Source organism: Meleagris gallopavo, chromosome 3, assembly GCF_000146605.3.
Source record: "Meleagris gallopavo isolate NT-WF06-2002-E0010 breed Aviagen turkey brand Nicholas breeding stock chromosome 3, Turkey_5.1, whole genome shotgun sequence".
NCBI lineage: Eukaryota > Metazoa > Chordata > Aves > Galliformes > Phasianidae > Meleagris > Meleagris gallopavo.
In genome coordinates this window covers 15,304,787-15,321,886 of record NC_015013.2, presented here as the reverse complement: position 1 = coordinate 15,321,886, position 17,100 = coordinate 15,304,787, and the positions used below count along the sequence as shown (strand labels likewise).

The window sequence follows — 17,100 nt, the reverse complement described above, 5'->3', positions numbered from 1 at the left end:
TTTTTAAAGTCAAGTTTCTGCTGTCATGAATTTACAGAGTACTACAAGCAAGCAGTAGCATCATGTTAAGGTTCACTACAGTCATTAGGAAACTTACCTTTAATATTTTTACTACATCTGCAATAAATAGTCCGAGAAGTGAACTAACAAACAACTTCTATTTTTGGCTACTTACCTATTAAACTATAAGCTTTGACTGATACAATCTATATTTTATGATCAATATTGTTTTTATAAAAGACCTTGTGGTCAACTGCATTTTAAGGAGTCTGTTCTAGACTAACATATTTAATTTTTGAAGTATTTATTTAAGAATATAAAATGATCCCCAGAGTAACTCTATCAAAATGAGTGTTTTTACCCAGGAAACATTTGCCTCAATGGGTTCTCCTATATTCATTGCAAACAGAAACAAAAGCACATATATAAATATACCAGATATTTCTGCCTATTCTCCTCCTCTTGCCTCAGATCATTTAGACAGCTGTGTAATATTTAAAGGAAACAGTTGAGTCAGATCTCTTAGAAAGCCATTTGTATTAATGATTGTTCATTGCCATAAGTGATTCAATGTGATTCAGCGTTCATTCACTTTTCTTCCTCTCTTTTTCCCTCCTTCATCTTTGCTTCATCTTACACTGCTGTGTGTGTGCATGTATGTATCAGAGTGTCAGTGTGTGTCAAAGTCAAGAGCAGCTGTTCAAGAAAATAATTGCAGATACTATCAGACAAATCAGCAAGCTTTGGCGGTTAAGTCACTGGGAATGTTATTGGAAGCAACTTGTCATTTAAGTTCAAAGTCTGTTCTTAGCTGTGGGCAAAATGTTTCCATTTAAATTTAAACAAGTTAAGAGGAAATATAGCACTCTGCCTCCAATGAGTTAATTATACATCTCTGGAACTGAGTGTCTTCAGTATAAAAGCCAAAGATATAGCCTCATAATGCCAACATTCCCCAACCAGTTTTTTCTCAGGGGACAAATTCAGTGCAGCATATTAGTAATAGGCATTTGAGCCAGATTTGCTTTTAGTGGGCTTTTAGTGATACTAAACTGCATTGGCCTCTGGCAGGTCTTAATATTTTATTTGTCTTTTGACCTCAAAACATTTTTCATATAGTGTTTTGTTACTGTTAACACAGACTGATAGTATCTAGGAAAGGATATATGTTGCTAAAGTTGCACATATGTAGGAAAAAAAAATCCCTTCATACCTGAAAAAAAAGGTAGAAGAATATGTTACTTTCATCCCTGTGAAAGTTAGGCAGAGGCTGATTGCTTTTGCACCAGGAAAGTACAAAGACAAATCTCATCTGTTCATGCCCAACAGGACAGTGGGTTCAGAAATAGCATCCAAAATACCATGAGTTCGACTGACAAAAGTTTCCTCCTCTGTCTACTGTAGGCACCTACCAATTCAGAGCTCCTGAGTCTACGCCACCTGACTCACCAATTGGCAGGATCAAAGCTAATGATGCAGATGTGGATGAAAACGCAGAGATTGAATACAGCATCACTGAGGGGGATGGATATGACATGTTTGGAATTACCACAGACAAGGACACACAGGAAGGAATTATAACTGTCAAAAAGGTACACATCCTAACAGACTTCATACCAACCTCAAAAATGCCAGAAAAAAATGTATCTACATTTTCCATTGTTTTCCATTTTTAGTGCAATGTGTAGTTTATCAAATTGGGTGCTATCCATTAGGAATCTCTACAACGTTACCCATGTAAATTTTCTTTTATACAATTAGGATGCTTTCTCTTTCACAAAAATAACGCACATGATTTGAGAGTATATAATGTATGAAGTGAGATAGAATTGAGAAAATTCTGTCTGAACGTGTCTACAGGACAACTCAAGGAGTTACCCAACTGTGATATTGTCTCTATCACGCATACAGGATTTGTTCACTCCTTAGAAATGTGCTGTGTTAACACCACAGTAATATTCAGTGTCACACAACCTGCTTTGCACCATCAAAAGATATTGAACTGTATAGCTATAACATATCAAAATACAAAGACAAATTTATTTTGTCTCATGCTATAAAGATACAATTAATAAACCCATTAGCATGCTTTTCCTCCAGAAAACAAAACAAAACAAAACAAAACAGTGCTGTATTGGATCACAGTGGACACCATCTACTAGGCTGTACGTTGGCTGTCAGAAAAGGTTTGAGAAATATTGTTTACAGTGGGCTATCAGGCAAGCTTGATAAGGTTACAGATATCATCCTCCATCAGTTCAAGTTCACTCATCACTAAATAGACATTGTGTAGATTTTCTGAACATAACTTGCATTTGATATCAGTACAACACCTGTCATTACTTGTTTTTTAAGAGATGCCTTTAAGGGGCTGATTATGATATCAGTCTAGCTCTGTTTGCATTTCTGTCTCTTGGTGACTGAAGCTGTGAATCTTCTACAGCCTAAAAGAAAAGTGGGATAACTAGTCTCTCCCCCAATTACTCTAAGGAATGTAAGAAACAGTTCCTAAATCCTTCTTCTTCATATTTTATCAGTGTGATATGGTAATAACCTTTCATAAAATCATGTTTTCCTTGGGTGGCCCTGAATGTCTTCTGACACCAAATAACACAGTGATTCATTTCAGTGATGGAATGTCAACATGTTAGAAAGGAGCTCCTAGAGAATCCCCTTTTAGTGTATGGTGCTTAAGGTCAAGAGTCCAGGAAGCAACAAAATTTCAAAACAAAACAGGATAAAAAGCATGAAGAGTTGAGGCTATTTGAGAAAGTACAATTAATTTGAATTTAGAAGTTCTTGACACAGAATTCCCTGCCAAAGTTGTGGGGTTTTTGTTGTTGTTGTTTTGTTTGTTTGTTTTTTCCTAGACCTTACCATCAGTACAAAGAGCCCCAGCTTTCTTCTCTCTTCTGGCATGTTAATTCCAGTTCAGGCTCCTGTAACCTAGCACAGGCTTCCATCACCCAGTTTATTTAGATACCCTTGGCTGCTCGCCACAGCTATCCCCATTGACTTCTCAAGTTTTTGTTTGTTTCTCTTCCCAGGCACTGGATTTTGAAAATAAAAACTTGTATATTCTGAAGGTGGAAGCCACCAATACTCACGTGGACCCTCGATTCCTCTACTTGGGGCCATTCAAGGATTCAGCCACAATCAGAATTCAAGTGGAAGATGTAGATGAACCCCCTGTGTTCAGCAGACCAGCATATATAATTGAAGTGAAAGAAGATGTTCCAATAAACAGTGTAATAGGAACAGTAACAGCGCAGGATCCAGATGCTGCCAAGAACCCTGTCAAGTAAGCATATACTTTCAGCTCCCTCTGAATTCTTTTACTGCTTTGATTTTGCTTTTTTTTTTTTTTTCATGTGAGTACACACAGAGAAATCCATTTTGAGAATGAAACTGTTTGGGTATGCTTATATATGAAGTAGCATAGCTGGTAAACGATCTGTCTTACTTGAGCATATCTGTGTACGTGTGATTGTGTTTGCATAGCCCTTGCATCTTGAACTATATCCTAGCCTTTTCAGTAAATAATGTTTGTGGTTATCTTTACCATGGAAGAGTTTACTGGGAAAGAACGCTACAATGATGCTAGTGTTCTCCTTCCACCTCCAACGTTTTCCAGTGCAGAGTGGTGCACCCTTTTGGCTATATGACAGGGAAGTGATTCAACAGCTTCTCCCATCCATTCATATCTGCTTATCAGAGGTCACATTTACCTTCTATATACCACAAGCAGAAATGCCTTAAAAGCACTTGGTACACACAGACTCTGTTCTCACTTATATCAGTGTAAGGATACAAATCAGGCTCATGGACTTCATAAATTACAGTTGCTATGACTCAGTAAATTAGTCTTAGAGGAAATGGAGTAAATGCTAACATTGGTGTAGCTAAACCTAAGTCTTCATTTTTATTTTTATTTTTTGTAAATTAAAAGGTCAGTTGTTTCAGTACATCTGAAAACTGGAGTACTGAAATACTTAAGTGATATTAGATGGATATTTAGAAGTTCTTTCATATTCTGTGTGTTTTAATTAGAGTTCATTGCTGCTGACAAGGCAGTAAGAGGAGGAAATGAAAAAATACAGCAATATTAAATCCAGGTCAGTTTTTAGCATGTCTCTAGTTTAGGCATGTTGGAAATGCAATAGTGTATTTAGATCAAAGATAGAACAATACAGGTTTAATAAAAATCCAATCCGTCAATACTTTGTACATCTGCAAACAGCTATCTTTCATCAAGATGTCTTGCAGTGCTTACGAAGCATGTGTAAGTTTTAAGCTCTCAGCTCATCTTGTGAGATGGGTAAATACTACTATCTTAATTTCCTAGAAGAAGAAACTATCTGGCAGAAACACTCTCTGTTTGAATGCCTTGCCCTGCACGTCAATTCTTGTTCAAGACTAAGCCTTTTAATTTTAATTAAGGTTTGCTTTCATTTATATCATTGGTATGCAACAACTATAGTAAGTTCTGGATTAGAAGAGAGAGTATAGTGACTTGAAGGGCAACACAGGATTTTGCTGACTGTGGTGAGTTTCAGGGAAAGAATAAATACCATCTCTAGCATGTCTTCATGGGTACACTAGCATGATGATGAAAAATTGCTTGAGGTGAAACCCAGGCAAAACCCTTCCAGTCCTCATCTAAACATACTTTTTCATATCTAATGGCACTAGAGAATGAGGGGAACAGTTCTCTGATTCCCTCTGCTCCCCTGTTGTGATAACTATAACCACTTGAATTTCACCCCAGCACCACCTCTTAATTGTTAAGCGCTTTATAGTGGATAGGGATTATACTGTACACTGAGTGTTGCCTATTGGCTCTTTTCTATTAATTGAATGTGTGTGATAAAATTTATCTAGGGCAGTCATTAAGTACTATACAGGTACTCTACATATTAAAATATAATTGCTGAACAAATTTGAGTAGAAATGTCAAAATTGATGCAGAACAGCAGAAAACTTGTCTTCTTTACACACTAGTAATATGAAACCATAAGAAAGAAAAGGGAAGAAAAATAAAAATGAGAAAGAGGTTAGAGTAACAGAAGCAAACATAGAAACAGTAAATAGGAAAACCAGTAAGAGGGAGAAGAATTCAGCAGAGAGTAGCAGCCTGTGAGATGTTATCTTACAATAAATGCATATAGGTTGCTCCAAAAGTGATGCTTCTTATTTATTTCTATCGAAACTAGAACAGATATAAGGAGAATAATAATGCTGTTTAATAGAGCACATTCTCAGCTACAAACCACTATTTTTCAACACAATCACCACTATCAGCTATGCATTTTCACCGGCAATGAACAAAAGCCTGCATTCTGCATTCATAAAAATCTGCACCAGTGAAGATGACTCACTGTTGCTGTCTCCATTGCCGAAACACACCACCCACTGCCTCACTCTGCTTACTGTTCGGTCTCCATAAATATTCAGCAAGTATTGATGAATGTCAATGACTGCAATTTTTTCCTCATGGAGGAGTTCAACAACACATCTTCGTTTCATATGCACTTCCATGTCAGATAGCCCCTCTGCTGCCATCTGTCACATGGCAACTAAATATAAAAGAATCTTGATGGGAAGGTTCGGCCTTTTACTGCCGTACCACATTCACCTCTGACACAGTGGGGCAACATAATAAAATAGGTGGCATTACTTTTGGAGCAGCCCTCGTAATTTTATTAATTTTATGGTGCTAATGCATTGGATATCTCCTAGAATTTAGGGTCAGAGATTGAGTCTGCATTCTTTTGACAGGGTGATTTTTTCCATCATGCAATGGAGGTGTTAAATCTGATTTTCACTCTGAGCTTCAGGGAAGATGCAATTAGACTGTATATATATGGCTTGTCACTCGCTTGTCAATTTTCCTTGACAGTTAAAAATAAAATCTTTAGATACTTGATATTACAATGAAAACCTTTCATTTTCTCCTCTACTTGAGTGAAGATTTCTTTTTTAAACAAACTGAGTCCTAACTCTGTTAGATGAAAGCCCCTTTGATCTTCCATTAAAGGAAACTTTCACAATATCATTATGAAAATGCATTATGAAAAATTCACACGCACATCCCTTCCTGACCCACAAATCTTCCTGACTTGCGGTTGCATTAGACAGCAAGCTGCTGGGCGTCAAGAGACAATGAAGCAATAGACAAATATGAAGCGGATATCTGCCCTGGTTGAAGAGTGCATCGTTGTCTATGACCTATGTATCAGTAGAGCATCAGTCCAGCTCTTATAAATTAGCTTTTCTGCTATGTAACATTAAAGAAATATAAAAATACATCAATAAATATTTGGCTCTATGTTTAAATAACCATCCATGCATAGCAACATTCATACGCTCCTGATTAATATTCCACTGTCCAGCTGTGCTATGAAAAAAGTTTTGCATTCTGCTTTTCCTTGATCTAAACAGAAATGATGTTATGAACCACTGCATACTGAAAAAAAAAAGAAGAAAAAAAAAAACACCCTGCAATTGGCATTGCTGTATTGTACATCAGATCTCTGTAAACTGCTAGTTGAGTTGTTTTTGCTATAGTACCTCCTTAGAGTCATAATGAAGTTCATCAGTCACTGGAGCTGTCTCCCTGCTGTGATTTGATTTACAAAAGTTTCCTAGATTAAACTGATCTGCAAACAAATGTAAGGCTTAATTTTGTTTGTGTATTTTAATGACAACATATTTGCATGTGTTAGATTCTCTCTTTCACTTGCCCCTTCTTCCTGTTATGTACAAGGAGAGAATGGAATATATATAGATAGCTTTTAACTTCCTAGCTTGTCAATTCCTCAAGGTTTGAAAGTGATGAGGTCCTGAAATCTGACAAATATGCACCAGTAATTTTATTAAATAACTGTAAAAATGAGTTTGATGTTGTCTGCTTAATTCTTACTGTATTTTGATCCATAAGTCAGAATCACCACCAGTTCTGCATAATTAACAGTCCTTGACAAAAAGAGACTGGATTATACAAACTGAGAAACAGAAGTGACAGTCTGGCTTATTAAAATAATCTTTCTAGTCTAGGGTTAATGATATAATTAGAATATGCTTTAACTGCATTGACCTTGTTTGTATTTTCCCTTGAATATGAAGAAATAAAATTAACATTTCATTAAGAAGCTGTTCTCTGGTTATTTTTTTTTTTCTGTTTTCTAAGTTTAACTTTCCTCTGCACAAACATCTGAACATACATTTGGTTTTACTAGGATTTACGTTTTTAAATTCTTAATGTTTTGAGAAGAAATCTTCAAGGTATAAAGCTCCAGAACATTTTCTTTTGTTTCACTTAGATACTGTAACACAGATGAGATTGAATCTGGGCAATCTTAGAAAGTAATGATAGTGATTACAATATGTCAAGGCGTTAAAATATGCTAAGGCTGTAAGATATATTAAGTCCATTCATAATATGAAGCATGTGTGAAGGCATAACTGAAGAAAAAAAGAACAACAGACAACTCATGCCTACAGCTAGATGCTTTCTTAAATATCTTACTGAATAAGAAACTGAAAAATACTATTAGAGTTAGCCAGAATAGCTAATCTATGGAAAATCCTGGTATTTTCATTTTAAACAAGAATGAAAAATCTAGATGTACTGTGAAACGGAAATACTGAAGTATTTCAGCTGAAAGATATGGAAATGAGCTGCAGAATGTCTGAAAAATGACTGAATTCACAAAATACCAACATAACATCATATAAAAGCCTGAATGAATGAAAGTTAAAATGAAATGTTTACCATATCAAATACTTACTTTGTCAAAATATACGAGAGTCAGACTGCTTGGTATAAACTTGTTTCCATCAAACATTTCAGCTAAGTCAACAAATTCATGTGTAATATTTACATTTGGACAAAACTACACGGTTTGCCGGAGCTGTCCCATCACTCAGTGCTTCCTATTCCATACCTTTACGCATACTTTGTTCAAGCTGTCAGTAATGTTATAATGGTGCACTGAGAAACTAGGCTAGTGACATCAAAGTTGTCTTCACACAGCTAAAATTTTTGTATTGTTAGTCAACTGACAGTGAAGAACAAGGACTAAATCCAATCTTGAAAAATTAGTATAGTATGCCTGTGCAAATACTATCAAATTAGCTTGCTCTCTGAGTATCTTTGAATGTAATTTGGTTGTTTCCATAGAAATTGAATGTGTAAAATGAAAAGTAATTATTCAAAATAATTAATGCTTACTACAATTTTAGGAAGGTACTTTTCACTAAATTCTCATTTAAAATAAGACTAGTTTAATTTGCTGTGGATATCATATCCCATTTTTTTTACTTGAAAAGAGAAAGCACGAAGTTACAAAATAATTAGTAGGTTAGTGTTTTCAATTTAAACCTTTCTTAAAATCATTTTTGAGCTAGTCTCTTCCATCTATTCCTATCTGCGTGCAAGATCATTCTCAGAAGTTAAGAAACTGTACAGGCCCTGGGAAATCTGTGCAGAATAGAGGACATGTCACAGAGCTGTGCCTGCAGCAGAGAAGGGAATGAAATTTTTTCTTCATCCTCTGCATTCCCTTCAATTCTATAGTGAAAATGAACTCTGCCAGTCATTCTCCTGGCCTAGTTTTCATCTGATTGCATACTACCTCAGCTATATCTCAGTTTTATCTTTGCTTATACATAGCAGTAGCTTCCTTGCCTCCACTGATGTGGAGACCAAGAAAGGACACTGGGCTTCATAAGGTTCTGTTCTGGATTGTACACCAGTACACACTCACCTTGCAACAAGAGCAGAATAATACAATTGCATTCTTGTTTTCGAAACATCAGAAACACACTTCTGTCAAAATCTACATCATTTACGTGAAAATTTTTTCTTCATGAGAGATAAAATGAGGTGACAACATTTGGATTAGGACAGTTGAACACTGTCACTGAAGAGTTTTGCTTTTAAAGTTGGCTTCAGATCAGCAGGAAAAGAAAGAGTAAGATCAGATTGAAGAATTGTCCCGGTATTTAGACTATGAGCTCCAGAGCTTGTTAGCATTTGTTTTCACATTTGGATACCATCAAGCAGGGCTGTGCATGTTAGTTTTAATGAATTACAGGAAACATTTATGTGATATACATTGTGGAATAATGAATCTCTGTCCCACACCAACTTGTTATTTTGGGGGCAGTTTTTTTTAACCCTGGAAAGTGAAAGGCAGAAATGCCTCCTGGCCTTCAAATTTCCTATCAGAAATTATTTGGAACAGTTAGGATATAAAACCATTAAAAAAGGATTTGATAATGGGAAAGCCAACTCAGCCTCAAAAAAAATTTCATATCTTTCAAGACACAGACTTCACATTTCTCACCAAAAACAAAGCTTTGATGATTCTCAGAGGTATGTAAATTCCACAGTAATCCATTCATTCAATGACAATGCCCCACCTTCTAAATCAAACCTCCAATGTGTCATTATCCAGAAGCTCAGAACAAGCTCTTTGTGTGAATATATAAAGACACCAAAGCCTGCGCTGAAAACAAAAGGCAACCCCATTTAATGGGTGTTTCATGTCTAGTCTTAGAAAATGGTTTAAGTACATAGAAAATAAATGGAAAGCAATCTTCTAACTTCTCTCTCTGCATTTGCAGGTATTCTGTAGATCGACACACTGATATGGACAGAGTATTCAACATCAACTCAGGAAATGGTTCGATATTTACTTCAAAAACTCTTGACCGGGAAACATCGCTATGGCACAACATTACAGTAATAGCAGCAGAGATCAGTAAGTCAAACCTAAATACCACTGCTGTCCCTGATGTAATGAACTTAGCCTTCTAACTGAGAGTGTGGAAAGCACGGCTGGACAGATGTCAGGTTATATGGATAGGCCACTCAATACTAATGAAGAAGTGGAAACTCTGAAAAAAATGGTCTGCAGTTTTATGTTTACTAGAGATGCAGTGCATGAAGAGATAACAGCTGAGAAGGGAGGAAAGCAAGAATTCTATATTTTCTGATCAGTAATTGCCACATTGACTCGATGAGTTCCAAACAGTGGGATGCAGCAAATAAAATGGCTTATGGATGAATGGCATTCCTTTAATGACTTTGTTCTCATCTAGACTGAATGGCAGGATGTTTTCAGTTAGGGATGAGGTGGCTGGGCTGAGCTAGGTGCCCAAGTTTTAATCAGCTTTTTATTATTTCAATTTCTAACTTCTGTATTTTTTATTTTTTTTTAATTCAGAACCCCTAATTACAAACCTGTCACTTAGTTTAGGACTGGTCAGAAAAAGTAATCTTGTGGTAACAATAGTCATGTTTATTTTATGAACTGACATGCCAAGGATCTACATAGAGCCGTGTATGCTAGGCAGCCTTAATAAGCTTCTTTATTTTAATGTTCCACCTATAAACATATGGCATATTACAGAATACAATTCCATTCACCTTTGCAGACTCCCAGTGCCTATGACAGTGAAGCATGACAGAATGGTAGACTGATCTAGTATTATCAGTTCTGGGACTGTCCCAGAGGTTAAATGGCATTTTTTTTAAAACGTGATCTGAGAGAAATACAAGTTCTACTTTATCATTTTGAGTGTATGTTTGTGTATGGCTCATTCAGCTGGTGAATGCTGAGAAGAATGTAACTAAGAGGTACTTGACTCCAGTTTTCTTTTCTTGGTAGAGTTTTTTGTTTGTTTGTTTGTTTGTTTTTGAAGCTGAAAACTGTGGTGATACATGTGATACTAGTGAGGCAAACAGATGGCCCTGTGCACATAAGACCAGTGCACTAGGGCCTACAGGAATTATGTTTGTTTTTTTTTAATACTTTTCTCTCTCTCTTGAAAGCTTGCATCTTTTTATGCCAGGTATGTGGTTTCTGCATACCAAACACTGACATCTAGCTGACTGTTAGCCAGATGTTTGTGTTTCTGTTAAGTCTTTGAAGGAGTGGTCTAGGGTCAAGAATTGTACACTAGAGACAGCGCTCCTGGACAGGAGAGGAGGGAAAAAATAAACACCTGAAAAGGAAATATCAAGAAGCGCACTTACTTTGATCCCAGTGGAACTGAAATAACATGCACTGCATGTTACTGTGTAGTATCTGAAAACCAAGTTAGTATCTATATGAAATACTCATTTCAGTCCTTGCCTCCTTCCCTTAGGGCAGAGCTTCTACTGGGCCAAATGCTCTCAGCTAAACCTTCTGAGTCTGAAACAAGTTTCTGCCTTAATTCCAATTCCTCTTTAGTCTGAAACATTGCAGGCTGCAACTGTCTTCCCAGGTGCATCTGAGCCTAGACCAAATTTGGCATAACTAGGGTAGATGCCTTCCAAAGGCAATTTTCTTGGCTGAAAAACAGCTACTACTGAAACAAGGCTTAGTCTGATTCAGGCTACCTCACTAATTTTACTCTCAAGAGACTAAACTGGAAAACACCGCTGCTTAATGCTCCTGGCTAAAACTAGACATTTCTAGCAAGGCTTGCTGAATTTCATTCTGCTAACATTAGTTGCTCTCAGTAACACAACATCACTAATTTAGATTACTAAAGAAGCAAACTAAAGGAAGGATCCATGCCAGTTACAGGCAGGACACACACAAAGAGATGGATGCAAAAAAAGTGGTAAAGTCATAAAGAGAAACAACTTTCAGTGATGACTGTTCACAAGTTCGTTTTATGGTATAAAACAATCGGAAATACAGAAGTTGTTTTGCCTTGAATTTTCTAAAATTGTAAGTAAGTGTAGATAGCTGCATTTTTTAATGTTCTCCTGTTTGTATTTGTATGAGCTGCAGTTGCTCAGCAGTCCTGAGAGTTATGCTCTGAATGTTGCAAACAATTCATGAAACACGGGATCACTACATCTGCCACAGTCAGAGGCAAACTGATAATGAAGCTCGGTACACAGTGCTCCTGACTCACAGCTGCAGAATCACAGCTCACCAGAGACAGTTCTGAGGGTATTTTAAAATAAATATCCTTTACTTAACACTTAAAGCTAAATCAACATTGGCAGGACATTGGAGCAGCATTCAGAAAAAAAATGTTTAGCAGTTGATAGGTAAACATAAAACATACTACTATAGAGATGGATTTTAAGCAGATATGTCTGTTTCATATGGTAGAACTTCTTCTTTAGAGGTGGAGCTCAGTAGTAATTAAAGGATAATGAAAAGAAAGAAAAAAAAAACACCCAAAACTTATTCCAATTCATTTGCAAAAATAATTTGAAAGAAGACAAAAAGATCTTTATGATATATAAACATATTTCAACTCATGTTTCCATAAAATCAGAAAAAAGCCCCCCATTCATAGGATATATTGGCTTTTATATAGCTTCTATTTATTATACTCTCATTTTAAATTGTGAGGATCTTAAGCACCTTGAAGTAAAATGAAAATATGTAGTTATTAGTTCAAAAAAGCAGGAAAGAAAACAATTGCAATTTTGGGGAGGAAAAGAAAATTGGCAATATATTTGAATGCATTTTCTAGAAAGGTATGTCCTTATAAATAGTCTTGCAAGTAGCCCTGCAAATTCAAATGAGTAATTTGATTTCTGCCTATTATAAAAATTCAACATTCGTATTGATGTATTTTAGCATAAAATTCAGCCTAGTCTATATTGTACATAGATATTTTATACGTTGAATGAATTTAGCTCAGTTGTTTATGTTAGGAAGTGTTTTATGCCTAATGGAATCATATTAACTTCAATGGGACTGTGGAGCTTTAAAGTGCAGTATTTTGTCCAAATGACTGAGCTCTGTAATACGAATATACGGTGCCAATTTTGGAGAATGCATTTTCAAATTTATAAAAGTTTGATAAATACAGTAATAGGGCTTTTATTAAAGCTTAACTCAACAAGCTACTATAATGAATGCCTGTAGAAGCTTGCAAACTCATAGATCTATATTTTATTCCCTGTGTGTTTTTTTTTACTTGGATCATAGATTAGATTAAAATGTATTAATAAACTATATTTATATGGGTTGGAAATTAATGTAGCAAAACACAGTGCGAGTCCTCATGAGTGGGAGGAGGTGGGGATTTATTTTAAATAAATGTCATTTCAGTCCCACTCATTCCCTGATAGATTTCATTCTCACACTCCCACACGCTTCCAAGTACTACGGTGGGTATGCCTAGGTGAGCTGTCCTGAATAGTTTTTGCATCATATGGAGGACATGGGGCACTGATCAAGTCTGGAAATGTCTCTTGGTTTATTCTTGATTAGGGATGACAAATTTGCTCAGGGGTGGGTCTTATACAACTTAGGAGCCGATGGTAATTATGATGCATCCTTTTGACTCAGAATCTTGCCTGTTTCTTCCTTCATGCCTCTCAGGCAAGGTTGCTGCACATTGCCTTTCTTTCCCACTTTGAGTATCTTTTTGATGAAGATCTGTCTCCTTTCTAGTCCATCAGGAAAATAAATGGTCTGCACAATGTGCTGCATTTCCAATAATTTTCATTTTTGTCTGTTAGGATAACAATGTTTTTATCAGTACTTTATGCTCAGTAATATCCTTGTCAAATTGTCAAATCCAATCTCTTGATCCTACCAAGTCCTTAAAGAAGAAAAAAAAAAAGCTTACATACAGGAATCTGCAGATTTTATATAGTGCTGGTGTTCTTCAGCTGATATGTTTTAAAATCAACTCTAGAATATTAGCCAAATCAATCCACAGAAGATTAGAAATGCCTGTGATCACAGCAGTGGTTATTTTTTATGTATAGTAATGGTAATCATGGTAGCTTAAGGAATCTGTCACGAGATTTGCAGGGGAGGGAGTATTGCCTCTTATAGGTGGAGAGAAAAAAACCCACAACCCCATCTTCACGAATATTCAGTCTTCCTGTTTCAGAGTTATGGAAGTGAATATGTTCTGAGAACATTGTTACGACCAAGCAGGCTAATAAATAGATTTCATTTAATTCTGGCATTGTGTTTTTATAGATATTGTACATACATTCGTAATCATGTTCAGAATGTCCAAAGGAACCTTGAACTCCTACCCAATATTAACTGTAATGTTTACACAGAATCAGAGTGTGATAATACAGCACAGTTTTGTGGAATTCATCCCCTAATTTATTTCCCCAGGAATTAACGGTAAATAATTAATGAGAAAGGAATGAAGGCACTGAGCCCTTAAATCTGTCCTTTTCTTCTATACTGGGTCAGTAGCTGGGCTAAATAAAATCTCTGTTTTTTTCTGGTTTTATCATTTCAGACAACCCAAAACAAAGCAGCCGTGTCCCAGTGTTCATTAAGGTTTTGGATGTAAATGACAACGCTCCAGAGTTTGCCATGTTTTACGAGACCTTTGTCTGTGAAAATGCAAAGGCAGAACAGGTGTGTTGTGTGCTTGTACTACGAAAATATTCAGCATGAATTGAGTTTGCTTCTTCTCTTACACCACCTCATCAAGAGATATACCTTGCACTGCATCAGAGTGTCAGCTTGGCAAAATTAAACTAAACAGTGGCTGCACAGCATCTGATTACACTTAGTATTCTTGCAGCTAATATGATACTATGTTTTACACTTGTTTTCTGTACTGTGCCTTGTTATCTCTGATTCATTCTCCCTCTGTGATTTTCTGCTATATTCAGGCACCTCTACTGTCTCCTTCAAAAACTATTAAAGGTCCTGTCTGTGAGATAATTATTTTCTGCCAGATAACTCTCACTCTACCAGCGCTATTACTAAATGGTTCAAAGTAGCACATAATTTGGAAGAGTCAGCCAAACAATTCTAGTTACATGGGATTTGGTTAGATGAATATGTAGCCAGACTGGACTGCCTCATCTTTCATTTCTGCTGCCTGTCACATGCAAAGCTTTCTACCCAGCTGGAGTGGCGTCAACCCAAACCTGCTCTCAAAGTCTATTTGATTTTCCTGCCAACTTTCAAATTCATTATGTTATTGGCTAATGGTATGGGATACAATAGCATGGTGATCCAAAGCAGCATCAGTAGCACATGCATCACTTTTGTTATGCTTATGACAGCAGCATCAGCTACATTAAAGCAAGGAAGAAAAAAAAAAAGAAAAAAAAAGTAAAAATCGTAAATAAGCATAAGGTCCACTGACATTGAAGATAATTTTGTTCTTACTGTTTCAGCTGATACAAACACTGAGTGCAGTTGATAAAGATGACTCTTACAGTGGACACCAGTTTTCATTCTCCATAGCTCCAGAGGCAGCCAGCAGCTCAAACTTTACACTCCAGGACAACAGAGGTAAATTTCTAGAAGGACTTTTCTTATTTATCTCACTCTTGCTTTCAGTCCTCAGGTGAAGATAAAATGTGTGCTTTATGATTCCAGACAACACAGCAGGGATTTTCACCCGAAAAACCAGATATAACCGGCATGAAATGAGTACCTACCTTTTGCCAGTGGTAATATCAGACAATGAATACCCTATCCAGAGCAGCACTGAAACGGTGACTATTCGGGTATGCGCTTGCGACCATCGAGGAAAGATGCTGTCCTGTAATGCAGAAGCCTTGATTCATCCTACTGGTCTTAGCACTGGGGCTCTTATTGCCATTCTTCTCTGTATCATCATATTACTTGGTAAGTGGCTCAGAGGTATTTTGTTCTTTACGTGGTTGAATCGGTTTTGAGCATTTCAAACACACACATGCTCACACACACACACACACAAAAAAAAAACCCCCACCAAACCACATGGAAAGTTTCTCTCCTTAATACTTTCAGAACAATTAAGAAATTCAAAAGGCTCACCTCAAAAGAAATGGTGCAAGGGGTTAAAACTTTCAGATCAAAGCAGTCGGTATCACAGATGTCAGCGGCTTATTTTCTACTGCTGCAAGTGGTTATACCAAGACTAGAAAAAGAACAAAGCAGAAGCATCCACGTCTTATCTGACATTTATATTATTGTATTTCCTCCTGAGAGGGATGCTGGCGATATGGTGTACAGAATACATCCTACCTAATCTCAGCTGTCTAAAAGCTAGAGACGTCCAAGCAAGATGAGACAGCAGGGCTACACCCTTTGCTCAATGGAAAGAAACAGGCACCTCCAGAAAGTCATCCATCCAATCCCTTTAGTAGTATTTGAGGTCAATTAGACTATCTACACTCTGCAGAGGGAATCTATCTCTTCCTGTTGATCTCAGAAGGGGTCCAGATAACTTAGTTTTAAACAGTTCAGTTCCCATGTCTAACCTAGGGGCAAACAAGTCACACCTGGGGCTTCTGTTCCACTGGAAAAGGATGCTGAAATGGGGTGGCTACTAAAGCATTCTAACATCTCAAGGACGTGCATCTCTAACATCTCTGGCTACAGCATTTACAGGTGGTCAGCTTTTTGTTTATTAGTTGAAAAATACAGCAAGTTTGCAACATCTCTCACAATCCTCTCATGCAGATTTCACTCTTCTTGTTCAGTAAAATTGAGATGTGTACCATCTACATTAGAAATAATCTATTAATCTGTGGAGAATTGTACAACACACAAAATCGACTTTATTAGTCACGATTAGCATCTGACCAGAAAAGAAGGGAATCAGACCAATGTCATAGCACTAGGGTCAAGAAGGGGAGATGATATTCCCTAGTGATTCCACTTGTATCTTCCTCAGACATACTCATCACCATATGCTCATCACTGTGAGCATTACAGTTGACAAATGATTTTTCCTTCCAGTGATAAATCAAAGACCAAATAGTGGCACTCAAACTTCAACAATATAATCACGGCTTGCCCAGATAAGCGCTATCATCTCTTCAGAAAAAAATTCCTAGAAAAACAATCTGAACCCTAATTTGCCATTAAATTTATTTTTCAAAACATGATATCATGGCCTTTAAGAGTTGAGCTCACTTTGTATCAAGTTCCTTTCCAGAAAAAGAAATCAATCTAATGCTGCAGATAGTCTTGCACTAGTTAATACAACTGTGCTCATTAATATCAATCTGACATTAAACGATTTCCTGTTTTATGTCAATCGAAAATAATTGATTCTGTGTGCTAAGCAGCACTTTATGTCAATTACTGCTCACGCCACCATGCACCATAAGCAGATTTTCAATTAACTCAGCTATATAATTTTCTATTT

General features: G+C 36.6%; 1 protein-coding gene across 1 annotated transcript in view; it reads left to right on the top strand.

The window, feature by feature from the left end:
* Nucleotides 1–17,100, top strand: part of CDH6 (cadherin 6) — a 112,991-nt gene that overhangs the window by 86,865 nt on the left and 9,026 nt on the right. The window contains exons 6-11 of the mRNA XM_031552694.1: nucleotides 1,383–1,592; nucleotides 3,048–3,301; nucleotides 9,631–9,767; nucleotides 14,239–14,360; nucleotides 15,134–15,251; nucleotides 15,339–15,590. Coding sequence (XP_031408554.1) covers nucleotides 1,383–1,592; nucleotides 3,048–3,301; nucleotides 9,631–9,767; nucleotides 14,239–14,360; nucleotides 15,134–15,251; nucleotides 15,339–15,590 — 1,093 coding nt within the window. The remainder of the gene's footprint in view (nucleotides 1–1,382; nucleotides 1,593–3,047; nucleotides 3,302–9,630; nucleotides 9,768–14,238; nucleotides 14,361–15,133; nucleotides 15,252–15,338; nucleotides 15,591–17,100) is intronic.